Raw genomic sequence first — 25,086 nt, 5'->3', positions numbered from 1 at the left:
TAGGACCTAAGTCCAATTTTAACAAATAACAGAGATCTATATATATATATATAATTGATTTTCTGCATGTGTGTGTGCTCCCTATATAAATCTACAATTTTAGATCTACTGTCACCAAATTTTATATGTATACTGAACGGGACCTGACTTGAACGATAACTACTTTAAAAATTTGTAAGAGCTAGATAAATACCAGAAATGGGCAAAAAAACTGTCGGCCAACAATGGTTCCTGAAAATTAACAATAACTTTTGGAATGCTTACTTTGGTTACCATGGTTCCCTAGCAACGCGGTTCAGATATGCATGTTTTTACAATGGTTTGTCACTTTTTTAATTATCCCAGTAATTGAAAAAAGCACTGGGTAGCCAGAACTTTATAAAATAAGCAAGCTGTATAGAAAGATAAACAAAAAAAAAAAAAAAAAAAAACCCTTCCAAACTGCTCTCCTATAAAATTTCTTTTTTTGTGACATGGTGTCCTTTACCTCTGGTATTTAAATATACAAATATGATTCAAAATTGCTATACCAAAAACTACTCCTCCAGTAACAAAAAAAAAGTTTCATGTGGCAGATTGCATATAACACAAGAAATACTGTAAATGATTCAAATCAAACATTGATGTAGAAAACCTCAAAATTAGTATTTTGTCACACCAACACAAGGAGATAGTGACTTGCACTCAAGATAGCATCAAATCAGCAAGTTTGGATGACTATCTGATAGATGTGGCACTGGCTATTTTATGTACCTGGGATCCATACAAGACGAGATTGTGAATGATAGGGTGTACATTATGGCATAAGGCATTTTATGGCCAGTATGGCACTTCAAAATACAGCTTTCAAGATAACTCTCACAATTATACAAATACAAATACAACGCCACAACAGGCAAAATGCCCAACGAGGTGGCTGATAAAAAGATGCCCATAAAAATATGGATGTCATATGTTTCAAAAATACAGCAACCAAATTAAAAATGCAATTAACACAAATTATAAACAATATATACACATGATAAAATATTATACAATGCCCATAAAGAATACTTATGGTTGTCTTATTCTAAGAATGGATAGCCTCTCGATTTACCCCAACATGTTTATCGTATTTCTTTTTAAACGTGTCAATTGTGTTACGATTTACTACCTCCGGGGGTAAGCTATTCCATTTATTAACAACTCTATTAGAGAAAAATTCCCTGCGACACCATAACCTTGCATTGTCCCTCACCAATCGATACTGGTGTCCCCTTGTAAAAGCGGTTGATTGGCGGTGTACTAAAAGTTCATGGTCCATCCTATCCATCCCATTGAAAATTTTGAACACTTCGATCATATCTCCTCGACACCTGCGTTCATCCAATGTAAACATATTCAAAAAATGAAGTCTCTCTTCATAACTCAAGCCCTGTGTGCCAATAAGGACACGCGTAGCTCTTCTCTGCACCCCTTCAATCAAGTCTATGTCCCTCTGTAGGTATGGTCTCCAAAACCTTACCGCATACTCCAGTCCAGGACGAACTAAGCCTCGAAAAAGCGGAAGAATGACTTTAGGAGAACGCGAAGAGACCTTTTTGAAAATGAGACCAAGCATTCTATTCGCTTTTTTGACCACCGCTGAACAATGTTCAGAAAACTTAAGTCGCTCGTCAATGAGAATTCCCAAATCGGTGACTCTAGTTGCATCCGGGATAGTGACACCATCAGGGTACAACCATCAGGGTGCAATAAATTTAGCCTGGATCCATCTGAAAAGGCAATTTGTCTTCATTCAGTCATCCCGTGGCTTCATTCTTTGCTCCATTGCATCATTAACATTAGAGTGGCCCAAAGTTGTGGAAAAGGATGTATGGTGCAGCATAGCGGAACCAATTAAATGCCTATTTTCATGTTCTGTCACTTTTTCCGTTCCAGAGTGAAGATGTACACACACCCTCTCTCTCTGTATTCTTTCAGAGTCTAATTATTAGTCAATTCCAGTATGTTCTACTTAACTTGCAAATTTAAAATCAATCTGAACAGCCCTCTCCAATGTTGCAATTTTAAAATCACTTTTGAGTATATAACTAAATAAAATTCAACTATGTGAATATATACAATTATTGATTACCTTTTTTCCAGTTAGCCTATTGATCACAGATACATTCTCCTCCCCGGTTACTTTATCGTAGTCTAACCTTGAAGGATCAAGTCGAGGTCTTCGACCTCTTCTTCTACCTTCTGGCAACTCCAATAACTCAGTCTGAAATGAGAAATAGACCAAAAAGTCTGAATATATGGCAGTAATATTCAAGTAAAATACATATATGCTACAGTAAGAACTCAAGATTCTTTTTGTTAACCATTTCCTTAACCATGATCCCCTTCCCTCCATTACTTTGGATAATTGAGGGTATGCTGTATTCAATACAAATAACTTTAAACAATATTACCAACTGGTCATATATTATAGTCAATTATTAACCTCTCCAATGTTTCTGACGTAATATTACATCAGAAGTTCCATGCAAGTAATAATACAACCATCATTATTTTGCTTGCCAAAGTGTGCATTGATTTGAGATAAGAAGGTAACCTTGGGAATTTGTGAGAGTAGGCAAAAACACATTTTTTTTTTCACTCAAAATCTTTTCTCTTTTCTTCATGCTTGTCTTTGCTTGAGAGGTCGTGCATTAGAATAATTTTGTAGAGAGAGGATTAAAAATTGACAAGTATGTCATCAAATTAGAAATGATATCAAGTACAACATACAAAGGCATGAAGTTATTGAAAATATTGGATGAGCTCAGAAATATTGTGGGGAAAGGGATACAATAATAATATTTTTATAGATGTTGTCAAGATGGTGGCAAATGTTGAGTGGGATCGGGCATAGCTGCCAACTTTTGAAAATGAAAATTCGGGAGATTTTCGCGCAAACCCATATTTTATGCTTAAACCACTCCCTAATAATAATAAATACAATTGGGATTTTTCCAAATAAAATAGGGATTTTTCAAATAAAATAAGGATTTTCCAAACATCAAAGTTAAAGCGTAGGGAATAAAATCCCTACTCAAAAACTGAAGTTAAATTGAAATAGGGATTTTACAAACATGGAAGTTAAACCCTTGGTAATAAAATTCCTACGCGGGATTTTTTTAATGAAGTAGGAAATGTTTAGGGACAATTAGGGATTTTTCTTGATTTTCTTAAAAATTCGGGAGATTTAAGAATGTTTCGGGAGGTCGAGTGATGAAGCTAAAATTCGGGAGATTCCCGAAAAATTCGGGAGACTTGGCAGCTATGGGACTGGATACAAGTATATGCCTACAATAATCTGGCATTCTATGTAGTTCACTAACAGTTTTGCTGACATTAATATTACCTGTCCATAATAAAATACCCAATAGCTCTTTTTTGATAAGATATTAAACTTGAGAATTACTTTCCAATTTTTTATTTAATATATCAAATGCTGGTGACACTTTTAGGAGCCGTGTCACGCACACTACATTGGAACGAATGTAACAAATAGGCTGATTGGTTGCTTCTCTAAGATTTGTAAAAGACCTTTTATCAAGCATTTATAGTGCAATCTAAGTCTTAGACTCATCGGTGCTCATCTTTCAATTTGGTGCAAAAATTCTATTTATAAATCCTTTCTGGATATGCTCAGCATGGTGCTGCAAAATACAATGGTTGCTCATAAATTCGTAGCACCCTTGACTGACTCCATTGCCACTGTTATACCCAGGATCGCAACTAGATGCTTGATCAGCTGGGGCAAGCATTTGTTTTGCTCCCCCTTGTAATGTTGAGGAATAGGTTAAAAAAGAAATTTGCATTCCCTCTGGTCCATTGCCCGGGACATCAGACCTGCCTGATTCCCCTTAAATGTGGCTTTAGTTACATGGATGTAGCCAGCGAGTAAACCATCCCAAAAAACTGTTCAGAAACCAAAAAATATATTTGAAAAAAATTTAACTAGAATAATCTTTTTCCCCTGATTCCTCAACGATCATGAATTTTCCACTTTTAGTGAATATTTGCTAGGGAAGGAAAAAATGCATTTCACTGAAAAAAGGGGGAACTAAAGAAAAATTTCTGGGGTTAATTTTATGAATGATTCAGCCCATGTGTTCTGAAAGAAATTAATAGTCATGATGCTCGTAAATGTTCCTATTCAGGATTTTGGACAACTTATTTCATAAATTCTAGATTTTACCATTACACATAAGTTCGTTTTGGAAGCAGTGAATTGAATATCAGTATTTGAATACTCCGGTATTTGAAACAATAGAATGCAATGTAGTAAAAAGATTAAAAACACAAGGGTCAAAACCTGATGAAAGAATTTATGGATTTTTATTATTTTTAAGCAAAAAACATTAAAATTAATGTCTGAAATGTTTGTATAGTCGATAGTTCTTACATGGGATGGGAATGGAGGAAGTGGGTTGAAGGACATGGCAGCAGCTGCAGCAGCCACCAGGTTTGGATTTGTTGCTAAGAGTTCAGGATGCTCCTCCAGCCATTTCTTGAAATCATGGTGCATAAGACCAGCAGAGTGATCCAGGATGGGATTGCTAGAAGTGGAAGATGAGTGCTGCTGATCTTCGTGTTTTGATCCTGAAAGATAGTTCAAAATGAAATACATTTTAAAAAAAACTAGAAATTATATTGGGAAAAACTAAGCAAAACAATTTCAATGAAATTGAAATACTAATAATCTATACAAATACGAAGCCCACAACAGGCAAATTGCTCAATGAGGTGGCTGAAAAAATATACCCATAAAAAATATGGATGCCAAATATAACTAAAACACAGCAACCAAATATAAAAGCATACATTTCAATAATAATATATAATACACTGCCCATAAAAAATATTATGGTTGCCTTATCTAAGTAAGGATAGCTTGCTCATCGATTTATCCCAATATGTTTATCTCAGTTCTTTTTAAACATGTCAATTGTGTTCAAACTCACGACCCCAGGAGGTAAGCTATTACATTTATTAGGGAAAACTCTCTGCAACATCATAACCTAGAATTATCCCTTACCAATCGATACTGATGTCCCCCTTAACAAAGTAGTCGATTGACAGTACATAAATAGCTCATGGTCCATTTTATTTATCCCATTGAAAATTCTGAACACTTCAATCATAATATCTAAGACAGAAAATTTTCCTAAATCACATTGACAACTAATATTGAAGCATGAACTGTGCAAATAGCTTATATAAGAACATTTATTTAACTCGAATTTTGCCAAAAGAAAACATGTTTTAGTTAATTGAGAGATATTGCATCACTATAAGTGGGTCCCAGAATTCATTGATCTCTACCAATAGCATAATGAAATCTTTTTTTAGAACGTTGGGACACCCAGGCTCTGTTCGCAAGAAGCAATGTAAGTACTTCGCTCCCCCCCCCCCCCAGTGGGGGGAAGGGACCAGGGCATCTCCGGCAAAACCAAAATTTATTGATACGTCAAAGATTGCAAGAGTGCAAGGAAATCAAAAATTATGTAAATCGAAGAATCAAATTAATCAAGTCAAAGTGCAACGGGCACGGATAATAAATAATCATAGAAAGCATGGGCTCTCCACTAATTTAGGACTTGAAATTTAAATAAAATATCTTTGTTGAAAAAATTAGACATTCTTTCCCAAGTTGAAGTCTTCCATTTACTTTTCCCTGCCCAGGATCCCTCCACTAAGTCAAAAGTGTTTGAGATTACTTTGCAGTTGTATCATGAACTACTGATGAAGAATTAAATTTGATGTCTATGTAAAATTAATGTGCAATAGAAAGTTCTATTATGAAGAAAAGCTACTTAAATCTTTAGACTAACAGTTGCTCTGTTAGTCTAAATTAAAAATTACTAGTATAAATCAAAGTGTACAGTACATTTTACCACAGTAATTTAAGTAATTGGAGATAAAAAAGGTAAAAAATTGATATTATTTTTTCTTTCACGATCTATAAATTTTATTAATATTGTTATTTTGATTCATACTTTCATAAATTTCATATTACTTTAAATTTATACGATTTTCACAACATTGCACATTGAAACTGCCGGCACTCCGCTTAAGCCGTCATAATTTTTCGATAACTTGCGGTGATGACTTATCGAGGTTTTACTGTAATTCTACAATTTGGGTGTGGACACCCAATCACAGGAACGGCTGAGCTATAATTCAAGTTGTTACTTAAATATGTTAAATATTTATAAACCAGAGCTTATCCATTCATAAAGGATTCATATTCTAAACATATTTTGTCACAATTCATCTTAACTGAAATTAATCTCCCATATTCACATGTTCAAAGGTTTGATTAGCTCAATTGTTGGATCTCCCTATTTTGACATTCAGACATTCAAAAGCTGGTCACCACAAAATTAAGGCATGCGTAATTCAAGCAACATTTACTCTGCACAAGCACTTACCTTGTGAAAATAAAAATGTCTAAATTCTAATTATAAATAATACCAAACAAATGATAACAATATAAAAACATTCTATATGTTTACCTATGTGCATTCCTCTACTACTATTACTGCTTGACAACCCAGAAGATAAAGCAGAATTGAAAAAGGAAGAATGAGCCGGTGGAGCAGTTCGATTCATTTCAAAAGCTCGATTCAGAGACTTTCTCACAGCTTCTTCACTGAATTGCAACTGAAAGAAAATTTTTTACATCATTACGAATGAACAGAATATGGTGTTAAACTAACCTAAGGGTTGTTCAACTTACAATTAATAAATCAACAAACAAAGCATGGACAGAACACACTTTTAAAGTCAATTTTTAAAGCAGCTGCAAGCAACGAGTTTAAAATATTTAGACATTACATTATTAGATTTTACCATAACTAACCTTTCCTCAGTAATTTAATTCAATATAAGAAAATTATTTTAAAAAGTTAACTTTGATTCATAACTTTTTGTTAGGATTGAGACATTCTAATTTTTGGTAAATTTAAGTTTTCTGAAAATGCAAATTGATTTGTACTTTTTGCATTGCTCAAATAATGAAGAAACTCTATATAGTCTGTTATAAAAATTATTCATTTGTTAATAGAACATTTTTAAAATATATACCCTTTTTCTCCTGAGTTTAGCTTCTTCTTCCTCTATATTTCTCTTCTCTGGTAACAAAGATGGAATATGATGCGATTGGTGATGGTGGTGTGAAGTATTCCGGTTAGAACTCATCTCTTCAGGCTCACTCGCCTCCTTAGTTTTCTCTGCATGCTCTAATAGGTGACTGTCACCTGGAACAGAATGATGCTGCTCTTGCATGAGCTGCTGCTGCTTGCGAGCTTGCAAGTTGAGTGCTAAGGCATCAATTCGACTGCCACCTCTAGACGATTTCCCTTCCCCTTTGGTCTTTCCTGATTTTGTAGCACTACTGGAAGTTGAACCAGACACTTGAGCATGGCTTTGCACAGAAGACCCTCCTGAAGCACTCAAATCTATTGGAGACAATGGAGACTCAACAGTTTTTGATAAATCTTCTACCACTGGAGTAGGCGGCTTTGGTGGTTGTAAAAGAGATGCAAAGGATATCGGGGGTGTGACGCTCGACTTCACTCTCAAATCAAGAGAGCCGAGACTCGTTGAAAGCCGTGGAGAAGAATTTTGGTGGGCTGGAGGTGGAATGCTGGCGGAAGATGCAGCAGATGTTGTCACTGGAGGGAGAGTTGTTGATGAAGCATGAACAAGCGATGATGGTGTTGGTGGCACAATCGGTACAGGAACTTTTTCTTCATTGTGATCATCCCAAATCTTTCCACGAAGAATGGATGATGCATTAGAAGAAGTCAAAAACTGCTGCATGTGTTGCATCTGCTGTTGATGGTGATGCTGCTGTTGCTGAATATTGTGTGACAGTAACTGACGTAATTTTGCTACAAATAAGAATGATGAAATTTAATAAATTATTCTAGAACAATAAAAGCAATTCAGAGCATGAATTTTTCTAATACAGTGAAATCTTGATATGATGATACATGATACTCTGTGGTTTGAAAAAAAATCATTGTAGAGGGATTATCATTATATCAAAAGGTAGTTGTTTAACAAAGTCCATCAGCGTTTCCAAACAGGAAAAACAAAATATTGTTGTAGAGATAGTTATATTGAATAGGCTATTATTGTAGTGAGCTTTCACAATTTTTTTCCTTTTTTTTTGCTAGAATTACATATGCTAAGCAAGATGGCATGGGTGGTCCTTAATTGCATATGCTGCCCCCCCCCCCCAAAAAATATTTATATCTGTTAATTTTCACCTGATCCACTAGAGTAAGTGAACTCAACCCAACAAACTATTACTAGCTTCTTGTTCAAAAATTAACACCACCAATCAATCTTATTTGCTCACCTAAAGATGTTAAGCAAGAGAACTCGCTCTGGTGAACATTTGAAGACTGGAGTTAAAGACTAATTGCCATTTTACCAAAAATTGTTCTTTTCCTCAAAAAAATGTAATTTCCAATGCCAATGCAATGAAATAAGGCTGAAAGTTTCCTGACAATTGGTTGGCTAGTTGTAGCTCCCACTAGGTAGCATTTAATGTATCTCCTAATTTAATACATTGTTTCCCTTTACATCACTTCTCCCCTAAATTTACATTTTGGCACTTAGCCTTTTTTAATTCCAGTCTTCATTTTATATTATACAAATGAGAATTCTTACATATTCTATGTGTCTAGTATTGCGTGTATAAGATAACTGATGACATGACATGGGCCCTCTGATTGCTTCTAATGTAATAGCAATAGAAATAGATAGGCTAGAATAGATCTCAGCAATGGGATAAGTCCAGCGGCAGAGTTTTTGGGCACTCAGTCATCCAATCATAAATTATGTGCACAAAAAAAACCCCTATATTTTTCTTTTCTAAGCATTTATATTTGCCAAAAAAATTCATAACCATTTAATTAAGAAATCTGAAAATAATACATACCTCTTTCTGCTTCAATTTCAAATCTTCTCCTCCTTCGTCTTCGCCTATGCTTGGTGAAATCACTTCCAGCCTGCGTAAAACGATTTTTACTAGTTATGTAAAAAAAGTAATAAGTAGTTTAATGAAATAATTGTTTTGCTACTAAAATTTAAAAAAAAATTATAATTTAAAACTTACCGGACTAACAGGAAGAGGAGATGGTTGAGGAAGTTGAGGCAAAACTTGAGGCATTGGACTCCTGTTTCTGAGCTCAAACTCTGCAGGCGACAGCTGTATATCTGGGATAACAGTATCTCTCATGGGCGGAGACTCTGGAGTAGCTAAGGGTGTTGGTTCTCTGCTGTGTCCCTCACGACTCGTCACACTGGGTGCTGGTGATGACCTGTGTGGAGATGGACTGGCTGTGACAGAAGTACTGGGTGTGCTAGGAAGAGGTACCGAAGGAGGTGGCGGTGGAGGAACTACTGATACGGAAGATGTCTGCATTCCTACACTAGGGAAAGCAGGCAAGAATATTGGTCGGATTACTGGCCATTCATTCTTTTCAATGGCCTGTACAATATGTTCCAAGCGTATCTGCAACACTTTGTCCTGCATTGGATTGAAGAAGAAAAAAAGTCACTGCATGTATATAGATTTGTATACAAATTATAACCTATTTTATTGCAATCATAGATTTAATATAATTATTCATCCACATGACTATTTTTATAATGTGTATATGAAACTATAGTTTGCAATGATTAAAATAAATAAATAATTGACAGTTTATAAATTACATTTAAAACAGATAATAAAGAGTCGAATATCTCTTCAAGTCGGGGGTTTTTAACCTTTTGATTTTCATGGACCCCATGTAACAATAAAATAAAGGCCACAGATTCATTTGCGGACTAATAAGCAATGTAAAAACAGTGAGTTAACAGTTTTCTCATCAAAGATCACAGACCCTTTGAAATCTCTCCAAGGATCCCTGGTTGAAATCAAAGTTTTAATGTCCATTCAGAATATTTGGCATTATTCAAGTATTGAAATTTTTCCTTAGCTCAAAGTGTTCTTAATTCCAGCTGAATTTTTTGTTTACAAGGCATTTATTATATAAGTGTAGTGTTGAAGGTGTCTCTGCTCTTTGTGAAGAGACTTTTTCAAATAGGAGATTAGCTTTTATTTGCGCCTTAAAGTTGGAGAAGCTATATAACAATGACCTTTGACAATCATCTTAGCCACCTATGCTTGCAAATCTTTTGTTGCACATCTGATCATGTCAAAATCCCAATTTTATGATTGTGTGTGATTTTTCAAAGATTCTGAAGTGAACGTTTTAGATTTAAAAGAAAAACCAATGAAGCAAAAAGAAATCTGAACCTTAAAAAATTCCTCTGAGACACCCTACCAATGATTTGAAACGATTCGGGAAACTATTTGCTCAAGATCCTTTTTAAATGTGAATCGAAAATATAAAAGGTTTACGCCTTTCAAGAATATGGAAGGACTTTGCTGAAATGATTCCAAAAATGTTGGATGCAACACATTTGGATAAGCGGATTGATGTTCCATTAATTCATCCCTATCAACTTATCTCCAGTATCTTAAATGAAAAATACTGCATTAAACCACTAAGGCAGTATTCATAAATACAGTCCTACCCAGATATAACTGTGATTTAACAAATTCCTCGATTTAATGATTTTTTTCCTTCTAAAATTCTGACTAAAATAAAGATTACACCCCTATTTAACAAATTATAATCCTTGATACTTCTTAATAGTTAATTAATAATTATTTTCAAAATACAGTAATACCTTGGTTACCATCGGTTTCAGTTTTCATAAAAAATGCCTTGGTTTTCATTGGCCTATGGTTTCGTTGCCTTGCTCACGTGACCTCGTTGCTAATTTTCGTTCTCCTGTTCAGTGTGGCGTTGTTTCTCATTGTCTGAGTATCACCCCTCATGTCTAGCCAAACAATTCCATTTGACTAAAGAAAGTTTCCAGAGCCGACAGCCCTTTCAAGAAGGCTGCAACTTGTTTAATGCTAATGGCAACTCATTTTAGGCAAATCTTAAAGAGGTAGAAAAAACAGAACCCCACCCATCCTGTGGACAGGTTTTCTTGTACGACATGTGTCCACTGACTCTGAAGCTGGTCCTAGTGCCAAAAGACCAAGAAGGGAAGTAACCGTAGACAGTGCCTTGATACCTAAAGGTTTTAAGGAGGGGGATTCCCCTTTCGAACAATGCTATCTGCACCTCTCTCTCCCGCCCTCCTCCATATGCCACGAAGAGTCTTCAGAAAGGTATAAAAATTCAAATGCATATTAAATGTTCATTTTATTCTTTACATTAGTCTTTTATACTCATTTTATATTAATTTCTTATTGTTCTTAGTATTAAACACTATATTTATTCTCTATAAGTTGTGTTTTTGGTATCATTTTGAAGTTTCTAGAATGAATTAATTGGATTTACAGATTCATATGGAAATAATTACCTCTATTTTCATCGGTTTTGGATTTCACCGATTGTTTTCAGATTATCAATAAAAACCGAGGTATCACTGTATCTTTTTTTTCTTATTTCTTATCGCTGACTGATCAGATTCTGCTTTCCAGGATCTGTGACCTTCAACTCTTCTTTAGGGATAAACAAAAAAGGAAACTGGAATCTGTTCCTTTTTGAGTACAGTAAGTAAAAAGCCATTTTGTGCCTGGGAAAGTTTCTATGGCCACCATTATGCTGTCCTAATACTTAGATTTCAGTAGAGAAACAAAGTTATTTCATCAGGTTTAAAGTTTGTAGTACTTGACAAAGTAAGAATAGTGGGTCATTTGAAAATAAAGCGGTTTTGAGTTGGCAAAAAAAAGACGATTTTGACAGAACTTAATGAAAGCATCGACATACTAAATCGAAATGCCCAATAAAAATTCTATCAACTTTCCATGCATTCTGATTTTATTTTTAAGGTTATATATTTTTTCAATCATCGTCAGAAGTAAGTTGTAACAGCATGCATGTGAACTTTGGAACCAAGCCTCTCCTCCGTAGTGGCAATGCTCACAGACAGGAGGGCCCCCCCCCCAAATCCCCCATAACATTTTTAAAAATTCATATCAATTTTATTTTCTTCAACTTGACTATATCGGGCATTTACCCAGCTCTGACGAACATTTTAAAAGTAGTCTTTTGTTTAACTTTGGTCCTGTTTGCCGTGAATATTTCTCACAAAATCAGGAAAGTTCTTAGATTTTTTGGAACACAAGCTATCTCTGCTGCGTCATCGAAATCCCTCTTCCTTGTACGAAAGTTATCCATGAAAAATATTATGAAGAAACTTGATAAATTATTAAACTTCTACTCATTTGTTTTTTTTTTTTCTACAATTCAGCAATTAAAATGTTTTTAATACAAGACTCAAAGGCCACCTGGAGGATCACCTTGCAGATTGTCCGGACAATCAAACAAAACAAACCTTTACAACAACTATCAACAACAAGATTGATTCACTTCATTTCAAATTCAGCTCGATATTTCTTCTTTGGAGATGCAGTACCACTGTGACACCATTTTGTAACCAATAGGAATGATAGGATAATACAGAAAAATCTCCAATAAAAAAACAAATATTTTTGAAAAAAACAGACTTCCATAGCTTTTTGCGATTCACTGCAATTCCGTATTTTATGGCAGAAAATATATAAAACTATGGACATTCTATAATAGTTGGCAAGTATGTAACAGCAACACAACGTAAGTAAATATGACGTAATGTCAACTTTTTATTACTGTTTTAAAATTTGTGGCATCAAGTGTGTGTGCTCCTGATCAGGTTGACCTGAATTAACCATATAAACAGGGTTCAATTGTAATTCTGCATTTTAGAAAATCTGTTTTTCTACTCCCTAAAATGAGAAGCTTTTTGTCACCCCTGCATATTCTTTTAAGCAAAAGATTTCATTTTATTTTTGAACATTTACCAAAAAATTAGTGTATAGTAAATTAAACGAATAGTATAACTGCATACACTACCCAATAAACCAAATTAACTGACTTCTATAAAAATCTACTGGATATCTCTACTACAGCGGTTCTCAACTTGTGCTCTGTGTGCACTCTCCAGGGGCTCTGCAGCCACTCGAAAAAATTAAAAAAAACTACATTTGAAAAAATAATTATAAATATTTTTAAATAATAAAATTAAATCAGTATCTTTGATGAATAAACAAAAAATAGGCCCACAGGGCTCCCGCCATAAGAATTTTTTACCAAAAAAGGCTGTGAATCTAAAAAGGTTAAGAACCGCTGCTTTACTACATTAAAAACAAAGATAAAAATGAAAAAGACATCCACAGCTCACCTTTGGCCATCTCACAGTGTTCCCCGAAGTCATAGCGAGCAGTTGAGCTACTGTGGGCTCACCCAGTTCTGTGTCCAGATTGAAACCAGCATGATTCATGATCTCATCAGTTTGAGAAACACATTCCTGAAATAAATTTTATGTTATCAGAGATATGGTAAGCTTTTGCCCCTATTAATAAAGAAAGTGATTTGAAGTTGGAGGGGAAAAAAATCATGATTTGTGTGTGTGTGCGTGCGAGTGCATGCATTTAGCTTCAAATTTAATTTCGAAAAATTCTACAAGAAGCCAAACTTCGCTTTTCTCGATCAAGTTGAAAACAACAAAACTTTAAAGACAAATTTAAAGACAGAATTTTCAGAAAAAACAAAATTCTGTTTTTTCTCTCTTTCTCTTTTTGATAATTTAATGCCCATTTTAACATTGTTCAGATGGAGTGCATCGAGAACATACACCACTTGATACCGATTATGTTATTCAACCTACAGATCAAAGTATACCATTCAAAATTGAATCTTTTTCAGTATGGAAAGTACAAATTGTAATACGTTAATGAAATGTATATTTCCTTGATACCATGAGAATGATACGCAAAATTGGGAAACAGTTTCATAACTGATGATCATGAACTGTTTCTGTAAATCAGGCTTTGAACTTGATGGTTAAGAAATTCTGTAGTGATGCTGATTCCAGAACAGTGGAACAACTTGGCAGCTAAGATAAATTATTGTATAATTATAAATTATCAAAATTTGGGTAACAATTTACAACTGACAAAATTTTAATGATAGAAAATTATTATCCTACGTGAATGTTGATGTTTAAGTTGCAATTTGTAATCATTTTGTGGATCAAGGATAGATTAATTTGATAATTTGAATTTTGGATGATTCAAACTTTTTTCCAGTGACTTTGGATTTCGAATTAACCATGTTTGATTGCATATCCTTCAAACTTTTGATGTACTGCATCAACATAGCCAGGATGGCTTTATAACTATGATTTTAGCCAGGATGGCTTTATAACTATGCCTGGCACTGCCTACATATTTTTTTTCATGGAGAAAAAAAAAGATGGTTAATGTTAAATATAACTGTTTACTGCCTAACATCTATGTTTCAGCCAAATAGTTAGGCAATTTGCCTGCTGTGGCCTTTGTATTTGTAACACTTGCTATAAAAGAACAGATTAGTGACTCTCAGCTGTCAATAATGCAGAATCTAGTTTACTACCAATCAATGTATGCAACAACTTATGCTTACCAAAGAATCTTCAACATTATGCATTTCTTCCTTCACCTCTTTGATAACACTCTCGCTTCGTTCCACTTTCACTTCAGTCTTTGCAATGGCTTTACTAATGCTATCCAGAGTAGGAGCTGCAAATTCTGGTATCTTCCGCTCAATATCTGATTTATCCTCTTTGTCTGTTTCCTCACCACCAGTCTTGCCTTCTTGTTCTGTTTCAGATTCAATTTTGAGACTGTGTTTCTCCTGCTCTTCTACGAAGGAAGGTTTGGGAGTTTTCGACTCTATATACTTCACCACATCAACACTAGTAATCACTGGAACTGGTGCAGACTCTTTCTCTGATTCATCATCATCTTTTTTTATGTCCATTTCTATATCAGTCTCCTCATCCTTGTCTTCATCTATTTTGACATCTGGATCAGGAACACTTTTGTCTTCCTTCTTATCCCCTAAGTAATCTACTTTATTTATTCTATCTGGATCTGTGGAATCAGTTCTCTCATCTACTTCCATACTTGTCTCATTTCTTGAGCTTTCAAGAGTATCATCTACAGCTTTTTCTTCATCATCAGTAGCTATATTACTTTTGATAGGATTATTTTGTTCCTCATCAACCTCCATTTTAATATCCGCACTCTTCTCCTTTTCTTCAATATCTATGCTCTGTTCTTGATTTTCATTCTTAGTTCTAGCCTTTTTATTTTCTTCAACATTTACACTCGTTTCTTCAACTAAAGTACTCTCTTTATCATGATCTGTGATATCTGTACTCTTTTCTTCATACTCTTTGGCATCTTCACTCTTTCCTTTAAGCTCTTCTTGATCTCCATTATTTTCCTCCTGTTGATCGATTTTTTCATATTTGTCATCTTTGCTCTTGTCATGTTCTTCGATATCAACACTCTTTTTCTCATGTTCAATATCTGTACTCGTTTTTTCTTCCTTGATGCCTTCAGTCTTTTCTTTACATTCTTTAATATCAAGACTGTCTTCTTGTTTAACTGAACATTCACCAATCATTTTATCACATTTCTTCTCTGTAAATTCAGATTTTTTGATTGGAATCATTTCCCCTACTTCCAGATGAATTTCCTCAGCCTTCTCTGACTCTGAATGGATTTCTTCTTTCACTGTCCCACAACTGATTGAAACATCTTTTACGGATGCCTTAATTCCATCTTTAAAAGATTCAGGCAAAACTACCATGCTGGTGTCTTTGCCCAAAGCATCTGGCAAAGTAGTAATCGGACTTGAACAACCTGCAAAATCAATTTGAATATATAAATATATATACATATTCAATTTATTCAGTGAAATTAGAAAGTTACAATTCTAGCTCAATGTATGGTAATGGCAAACTATATAACTATATACACAAGCCAGTTAAAAGTCCTATACACACCAAGTTAGTTAAAAGTCCTATACACACCAAGTTAGTTAAAAAGAACTACAATTGAAGTAAAAGAAAGCAAGAAAAGAAACTGCTATAGTAACCATCAAAAACACAATATACAGCAGAAAAATAAAATGAGATTTTTATAATGATATTGCATTGTTGTTGATTTTATTATAGATTTTAATGATTAAATCATTTAAGTTTGACATAAGTTTTTCATTATTAGCAAAAAAGAAATTTAGTTAGGTTAGTTAGGAGGTTAAAAACACAAAAATCTGGAATTAACAATTAAAATCTTTTTAGAATTGTCATTAGCCAAAACTCTTACCTAGAGGTGTAGGAAAATGACTACCCATTTGAACAATTTTGGCTTGAGGATGATTCTTTAAAATTTCTGCGAATGACAAAGTGTTATCGTGCAACAGATGGTAATCCATTCTACTCAATCCATGCCTGGAAAGACAGACAAATATTATTAATCTATTCTGAATGTTTGTTATATATTTTTAACCCTTTAAGTGACAGTATAAATCACTGGTACTACTGTTTTATTACAAGTTTATAATGACAAATAATGCAACAAAGGGGGGTCAGAAATGTATTAGTATGAGTGTGTTGAAATGATTAATTCACCAAATATTTCGTGTGAAGACAACAAAGCATCACATTATAGAAAAACAGAATTCAAATGAATGCTGCACAATATAGAAAAGTCTGATAAATCACTTTAACAAATTTGGTATTTACAAAACCTATTCAAATTACTTTTCATAAAGATAAACATTTATTATTTTTAAAAAAGCATATGAAAAATTGTTTTTCAGACCTGGCTGCGCCTAAGAGAAGATCTTTGTCATGTTTACCACATATCCACCAATCTGGTAAATCCATAGATGGCTGACAAAGTTTCAATCTCTCATCTAGCTCAGGGTGGATAAGTATTTCTTCTCGAATTTTATGTAGAAGATCTACCCTTTGCAAACATCGGCTAGCTCTTTCTTCCGATATAGGATCCACAACAAAAGACAGTTGCTCTGCAATAAAATTATATTAAACTGGTGAGATAATCATGTTATTACAATAATCGTCTTATAAAGATTTTTTTTTTTTTCAAAAATAAATACAGTAACACTTTGGATTACAAGTGTTTTGCAAAAGTGTGAAAATTTTTAAACAAATTTTGACTTGATTAACAAGTGATGTCTCGTAAAATGAGCAAAAATTTTGAAAACGTTTCAACAGATTTTGACTTAAGCTAGCAATTTCTTGCAATACAAGTATTGACTTATTAGAATTCAAAATGAGTATTAAATATACCAAAGCCTAGGAACTAGTCTATAAGCCTTGTCTGTCGAGCATCACATAATCACAACTGTCTTAACGAGTTCAGAGGCAAATCCAAGCATTATTCAGGACTGCTTTTATTTTAATAAAAGAACAAATTGAGAAAAAAATTATATTCATATGTGTATTGATAAAACATTCAATGTTTAGGGCCCTTGTTTGATTTGGGCAACATTTGTTAATATGCCACTGATTTGTAATAAATTTCAAATTACAGGAGTGGCATTCTTAACGCAAGCCCGTGAAGGACTTTGGCCTCTTTTCACGTGTTAATGGAAACATGAATTTCAAAGTGAAGCCCTAATTTTGAGAAATTCATATGCCTTAAATTTAAAATATAAAACAAGCTACCCTGCATTTTGTGGCAAATTTATTACATTATCTTTGAAAAGAATCATGATGGATGTAAGGGAGACTGTTGTAGAATAAATTATTTTAGTTTCTACTATTTCTCATGGGGAAGTTTGATTCAATGTAAAAGTGTTTTGGATTACGAGGCACATTAACGAAATGAATTATGCTCAGGAACAAAAGTTCCACTGTAGACCATTATTGTCATCAATTATAGCATTTACACACAAGTGGAATTTCCATACAAAAATTAGGTAATCAATGAAACGAACCTTCTTCTTCAGTCAACTTTTTCCCGCATACTCTTTTGCACATGGCATAAAAAGATTTGTAGTATTCTGCCAGTGTCTCATCATACTTTCTTTCCAAGCGAGCAATATTTCTAAATCGAGACCAGTTGTAATCTTTTTTATCTTCAGTATACTCAATACCAAATGAAGATATGGTGCGATAGAAATCTGCTTCTTCTCTTCTCGACCATTTTCTGCAAATAAAATTAAGAAATATTTATACATATATATAAAATATACAACTGAACCCAGCTTATAACTAAAAAAAATATATAAGCTTTTCTCATATTAGATGGGGTGATACAGCACAAACCAAATATTCAGTTTCTTCAAGTTAGTCATAACAGAGCATGACTGCAGTTTACCTCCAGTTAGCAGATATTCAGATTTTGAAAATTATATACGATTGCGATACTATTAAAAATTCAGACTTTTAACCCTTTACGTAGTAGCAGAAATCACTCAATCCACTATGCAATACCCTCATATTTTTTTTTTTCAATTTTAGCTGGTTTTTTTATCTCCCACTTTTTTTTTTCTCTTTTTACCCTTTTCACGTCACCCTTCTATGTGACTTAGGCTTGTTTTTCAGGTTTCCACCTTTGATGAGATCTTTCATTTTCTTCCTCGTCCTTCACAAATCCAAAGCATACCATACTCTCTATCTGGGTCATCTTTGGCAATCTTGGACTTTAAAGAGATGAGATATCTTGTCTCCCAATGCCACTTTTAAATTATTGAAAAGAAATTTATTGAAGTTGCTTGTTGAATAACAATACAAGTATACAGTGATATCTTGGCTAATGAAGATAATTCGTTCTGGAATCATGTTTGTAAGCCGAAATCATCGTTAGTCGAAACACATTTTTTTCATAGGTTTCTGTGGAAAATTAATTCGTTCCAGGTACTGCCCAAAATTTACAGATTAGTTTTTTTTTTTTTTTTAAATACCATAGAGCGCTATAAAAAAAAGAAACTGGCAGAAAGGATAAAATAAACTTCAAAATTATGTAAATAGACATTTAAAGGAAGATAAGAATACTAAAGACCTTTTTGTTTTACACTATCTACACAACCAATGCCAGTTGTTTCTACTAAAACTGGCGCTAGTCTACTAAAGCTATTTTTCTCCCCAGCATGACTCAACCCACACGGGTAAAAGGCTTATATCCCAGGAGGGACAGAGCCTGGGTCGTGTCTGGTCTGTCGGAGTCTACTAAAGCTACTAACACAACCCAGTTGAGTTTGTAGGTGTCCCCATCCTCCATTTGTGATTTGGTCCCAACTCATTTCTGTATCTGATTGACGCAGATGGAAAAGATGAGCTCCTAGAATGTCTAGACTCTGTTCAGTTTTATGCTTAAAGTCTTGCACTGAAAGAAAGCATTCTCTGAAAACATATAGCCATCTTTTAACACATTTTCTATTGGCTAAATCTTTCATTTTAAAGGAAATTATTCAAAAATTTTCAAAAAAAGAAAGGGAGATATATCTAGAAAAAGATTCCAAGGTGAACATGAGTTAATTGAGCTCAAGTAACAGTAATTCTTATGATGATAGACACTAAAATTCAGCTTACAATGCAGCTGTTTTATGATAGTGCATGCATCCATATCAGCAAAAATATGTTCGTTGGCCAAGGCAGAAAAGTCATGAAAAAATTTTTGTTAGCCAAGATATCACTGTTTTTGGGGCCAAAATAGCTTTACATTATGGGAGAGCAAGGGCGCAGAAGAAACACAATTTTAATTACGTAATATACAAGCAAGACATGCATGCGTGTCAAACGAATAGAATATACTAATATATATAAAAGGAAAAGAAAACAAGCAAAAAGTTTCATGGACGGACAAGTCATGCTATCTGGAGGTGACCAGAGGGCTTACATATGTGAACTTATATTCTCAACAACTGTACTATGTATTGCTTTTGTAAGGGAAATGATTTTTATTACTGAATAGAATATATTGAAGTGCACTTTCAATTATTTGTCCATTTGATCATTTCTGTCGTACCACAGTCATTTTCTGCATACAAGGGCTAATTAGATCGGGTCCTACAATTTATTGCTGATTCCAAATGGCAGGCTTGTTTTTTTTATACTCATCGAGAGGTTGGTGTGCTAACCCCTCGATGGGGTACTCCATGTGGTAGCAACTTTTTCTGCAGTCATGTCGCCATTTCTGTTGTACCCCTGTGTCAGGAAAGTTTTCTGACAAACACGAACTGGGTATCGAACCTCGCAACACCTATAAACATCTTTCGGTACTCCAGGCAAGTACCTTATCGTCCTGGGCTACCGCGCCCCTTCAATTATTTGTATGAAACAAATTATAATGAAAACATCTATTATTCTGCATGAGAAAATTTTTTTTCGTGACAAAAAGTTTCATGATGCAATTAACTTTAGCACAGCTATATCTGTAGGTCTGAAAATGACCTATGTGGGGACGGTTCAAGACAATAATACATATTGCACCAACATAAAATCTTGTCAAATCCTGCAAAAAATTGTAATTGCATTTGAATCAACATCCACCTTCAGCAATATATTCAGACTTAGAAGATGAATAAACTAATAAATACAATGACATAATGACACTAACATGATGACATTTCATTTCCTTCCATCTTATACTTTATGTTAATGGGTGACAAACTTCGACTTATGGGCCATATTTCATCTGTAATTACTGACAAGGTTAGCCCTTCTATGTCATATTTTTAAATTATGGTATGTATATCATTTAAAAATATGACATAGGATGGTTAAATTATGAAATACTTATTATAAATTTATTTTGTCAAGATAAAATTCATGAATGGGACAGATTTAGCCACAAGTTGACTTTGTAAACCCATGCTTTTTAAACAACCCAGAAACTTGGGTCAAGAAAGCTGTTCACCGTCCACAGTCAACCATGGATATTGCAGCCTTATGGTATAATATACAAAGAAAGAGTATTTTTTTATTAGAAACATTTAGTAAACCTGAAAGATGTTTAGTAGAATTTTTAAAAAGACTATTCACAACCATTTCCTTTTAAATGACTACCAATTTATGGGTATATAATTAACATTGTAGAGTTCTTAACTACATACAGTTGAACTTGGAAAATTTGAAATCCAAAGTCATTGGAAAAAAGTTTGAATTATCCAAGTAATTTATCCTGGACCCACAAAATTTCTACAAATTGCAACTTAAGCATCAATACTAAGTTACTAACATAGGATAATAATTATCAATTATAAAAATTTGATCATCAGTTATGAAACTATTTCCCAAATTTTAGTAATTGATACCTGTATCATTTGTACTTTCCAGTAATTTTCTTACTCTTAACATGACAATAAAATGTTTCAGATTTTGAATGGTAGACCTTGAACATAATTTGTATCAAATGTTCTTGATCCACTCACTCTCGCTGAACAACGTTAAAATGGAAATTAAATTATCAAAGAAAAAAAAACTTAAAATTTACAAATTAACATTTTGGTACTTTCCTATACTGGTAATTCATATTTGAAATAGTTCACTTGTTATGCAAGCACTTTTGTTGGATTCATTCAACACGGATAGGTTTTTTATGAAATTAGATCACAGAGTTTTGTCGTGTTCCAATCAACAACAATAATTGTTTTTGCTGAACTGCGTATCTAAACAGATGAGTCTGACGCAAAAAGCAAATACAAAGGATGCTATTTTCAAAGTAGTACTTGTTTTCTATCAAAAGTCTATCATAAAACCTGGGTGCATCTTCAGGACTGGTTTCACATTTCATGTTGCTCGGCAGACAGAATATTAGCATGACAGTTTGAACCAGAACTCTAGATTGAAAATAACAGAATCCATAGTGTGCTGAAATTACGTCAGAATTTTCAAATTATGTATTTTTGCTCTTCTTTTAACCAACTTGGTCGAAAGAAACAAAATCTGACTGCTCACAGAATTTTTCCAAATTGAATTTGTTCATACAAAATTCATGATTTTTTCCCTCCAACTTTGAATTATTCAAAGCATTTGGAAAAAGAATTGAATTAAACAAGAAATTTTAGCATTAAATTAGATAGAAAACTCAAGTAGAGCTCGTAAAAGTTTGAAGTATCCAAAATTCAAATTAAACCAAGTTCCACTGTATAGTTACTGAACAATAAACTCACAGACATTGTATTCATACACACCTTTGCTGCAATTCCCTTTTTTTGAGTTCCCTTTCCCGAATTGCTGCTTCAAACTTTTCTCGTCTTTCCATTTTCTGCAAAAAATTAAAAATAAAATAAATAAATAAATTTCCCACAATTTGACAAGACTTATAAATTAGATAAATAGATTTAGATGAAACCCATTTTGAAGCAGAATGTTCAACGCAACCACTTCTCCAATTTAACAAACATTACTGGATTAATAAATTTCATGTCAAACATTTTTTGACCGACAGAAAGCAACAGAAAATAACAGTATTTAAACAATTACCATATAATTAAATCAATGTTTTTATCAATTGATAAATTCAATATCAATATATTTTGAATCAATGAAGAATGCTTCAGATATAAATGCCTATACATATATTAATGAATTTGTAGATATGGTTAAATTGCAAAAGAAACGTGTTGGTAGAGAAATTCAAGATCTGATTGAACAAAAGTTTTAGACTAAAAAGCTACGTCTACATGGGTACTATAGAAGTAAATCTCTAAGTTCAATGCAAGATTTGCAAAGGAGTAAAATGCACTTTACTTGCATAAAATGTAACTTTGGAAAAATGATAAGCAAAGTTAATAAATCTACATTTTTTTTCAACCAATGGAAATATTTCTTAAGCAGTTGATTATTAGTTCTTTCTACTAAATTCCTACCTTCTATATCAAAATACAATTCATTCAATCTAGCAATAAGTAAAAATTTTACTTTTTATACAAGAGATCAATCACACAGTAGAAAAACAAATCTTTCTTTTCATTTTACTATAATCACGATCGCAAAAAATGAAAACAAGATAAAGTCTAATTAAAATACACAGAATAAGATAGGGGGAAAAAAAAGAGCAGACACACCATAACCTGGTGAAAGAGAAGAAACGAAGGTGCAATAGCTTACCGCACATACCCTTGCTCTTTGTGCATTTTTAATTTCCATTTTCTTGTTGTTTCGCTGGTAGGCAGTGATGAGTCTTCTAACCCTAGTATTCACATCTGTAACTGATGGGAATACTGGTATTCCCATCATCATGGCTATAAATTTTTTGAAAAAAACTTCGTAAGATATTACTCAACTTTTTTCAAATAAGTATACTGATAAAAATTCACAAGGTTTAGACTTTTTTCAATTTTCTCAGGCAAAAAAAACTACCCAGGAAATAGGGGAATGTATATGCTAATGCAGGTTTTATGATTCCTTTTGTCATCATCACCCACATAGAGAAACCTAAAAATTATGCATGCTTACGTAAGCAACACGTACTTGACTGTAATTTTCATTTCTTAGGAAAAAAAGTTTTTCTTTGAGAATGTGTGAAAATCTGACAAGTAACAAACAAAAATAATGATGAAAATGCTTGAAAAAGAGGAATCATTCACAAAAATTGAGTAAGAAGTTTCAGGCATTGCCAACTGCTCACCCAAAACTAAAACCTCAATATATAATAATCATTTATGACAGAGAGGAAGAAACAAAGTACTGCTTGATTACAAGGAATCATCTCTACTAATTAGGCCAGGATTACACTATAAAAGTTTAATAAAAGATCTTTTATAAAGAAAAAAAAACAGCCAATAAGTATCGGTTACATTCAAATACATGTAATACAATAGGCAGATTGTTTTTTTTCGAGTTTTGTAAAAGACCTTTTATCAAACTTTTTTAAATTAATCCCACCTTAGAAAGGTGCATGGCATGGATGAAAGATGCAGACATGGGAAGGAAAAAAATTTACCATACTTCACAAAATTCATGTTTGTCAAGAGAAAAATAGTTAAATATTAATAAAAATGTTGAATTAACTATTAATATAAATTGTGCACATGCAACATAACACTTGCAGCTTATAAATGGCTTCTTCTCAGCCCAACATATCAAGGAAACAGTTATTTTCCGGATATTATGCTGAACTCGGAAAGAAAAGTCATCTTGTCTCTGCCGGGACTCAAACTCAGGCCCTCTTGCATACCGGGCAAGCATTACCATCTACACCACTGGAAACACAACCCTGCCTTCCTTATTTCACGCACTGTGGCATGAGGCCCTGAAGTAGAGACATTAGCAGCCTCTTTTAACTTCAAGAATTGGCCCCCAGGTGAGGCAGTTTAGGCAGGGTCGTGTCTCCAGTGGTGTAGATGGTAGCATGCTTGCCCAGTATGCAAGAGGGCCTGGGTTTGAGTCCCGGCAGAGACAAGATGAATTTTCTTTCCGAGTTCATCTCAGCATAATATCCAGAAAATAAAATATTTCCTTGATATCTTGCGCTGAGAAAAAGCCATCTAACTCTCTAAGATCTCAAATGTTTTTATTTTTCTAGATTCATTCAATTAAATGTGCTTCTTAATGTTATAAAGAAGAGAGATATTAAGAAAAACTAGCTATGCTTATTATTAAATGATAATGTATTAACAAATACTATATCCTAAATGGAAAGACAGTAATTGTCAACTTATCAAGTCACGTAGGTATTTTGGTCTGAGTAATAATTGACTACTTCTGTAAAACAGAAGTGCTTCAATTTTGAAGAGTTTTTTCTTTCTTATCTATAAGACTATCATCATACTATAATGTGTTGTTATCTAATCATGATACAAACTTTTAAAAAAATGAACATTACACTTCAACCAACATGTGATGTAAAAAATGTTTTTTTTTTTTTTTTCTTAAATAAAAGTACCATTATATTTTTCTGGAGAACTATTAGCAGCAAGTTGAATATTGTCTTTTGACATCTTGGAAGACTGGGATTCACTGGATGGCGACATTGGCTCCATTTCATCCATCTCTTTATCAAAGTTGTATTTTCCTTCTTTATCTGGATCCTCTTGCAAAGTAGGCTCACCCAAATCTTCTTCATTACTACAAAAAAAAAACAAAAAAAAAACCGAATTTCAAATGAATCCATTCAATTATTTTCCCAACTTGAAATTT

General features: G+C 33.5%; 1 protein-coding gene across 6 annotated transcripts in view; it reads right to left on the bottom strand.

Moving 5' to 3' along the window:
* Positions 1-25,086, bottom strand: part of kis (chromodomain helicase DNA binding protein kismet) — a 92,317-nt gene that overhangs the window by 12,329 nt on the left and 54,902 nt on the right. For 5 of the 6 annotated variants that reach the window (XM_089245579.1, XM_089245570.1, XM_089245653.1 and 2 more), the window contains 14 exons: positions 24,833-25,014; positions 23,056-23,189; positions 22,137-22,210; positions 17,937-18,148; positions 16,796-17,003; positions 16,298-16,422; positions 14,586-15,832; positions 13,324-13,449; positions 9,149-9,562; positions 8,972-9,041; positions 7,105-7,913; positions 6,534-6,681; positions 4,421-4,617; positions 2,117-2,248 (listed from right to left, as the gene is read on the bottom strand). In XM_089245579.1, coding sequence (XP_089101705.1) covers positions 2,117-2,248; positions 4,421-4,617; positions 6,534-6,681; positions 7,105-7,913; positions 8,972-9,041; positions 9,149-9,562; positions 13,324-13,449; positions 14,586-15,832; positions 16,298-16,422; positions 16,796-17,003; positions 17,937-18,148; positions 22,137-22,210; positions 23,056-23,189; positions 24,833-25,014 — 4,078 coding nt within the window. The remainder of the gene's footprint in view (positions 1-2,116; positions 2,249-4,420; positions 4,618-6,533; positions 6,682-7,104; positions 7,914-8,971; positions 9,042-9,148; positions 9,563-13,323; positions 13,450-14,585; positions 15,833-16,297; positions 16,423-16,795; positions 17,004-17,936; positions 18,149-22,136; positions 22,211-23,055; positions 23,190-24,832; positions 25,015-25,086) is intronic. The other variant, XM_089245598.1, reaches the window with a different exon arrangement.

Source organism: Pholcus phalangioides, unplaced genomic scaffold (assembly GCF_987345545.1).
Source record: "Pholcus phalangioides strain wild (caught in Gottingen) unplaced genomic scaffold, Ppha-v1.0 ptg000001l_1, whole genome shotgun sequence".
Lineage (NCBI taxonomy): Eukaryota > Metazoa > Arthropoda > Arachnida > Araneae > Pholcidae > Pholcus > Pholcus phalangioides.
This window is presented reverse-complemented; position numbering and strand designations above follow the sequence as displayed.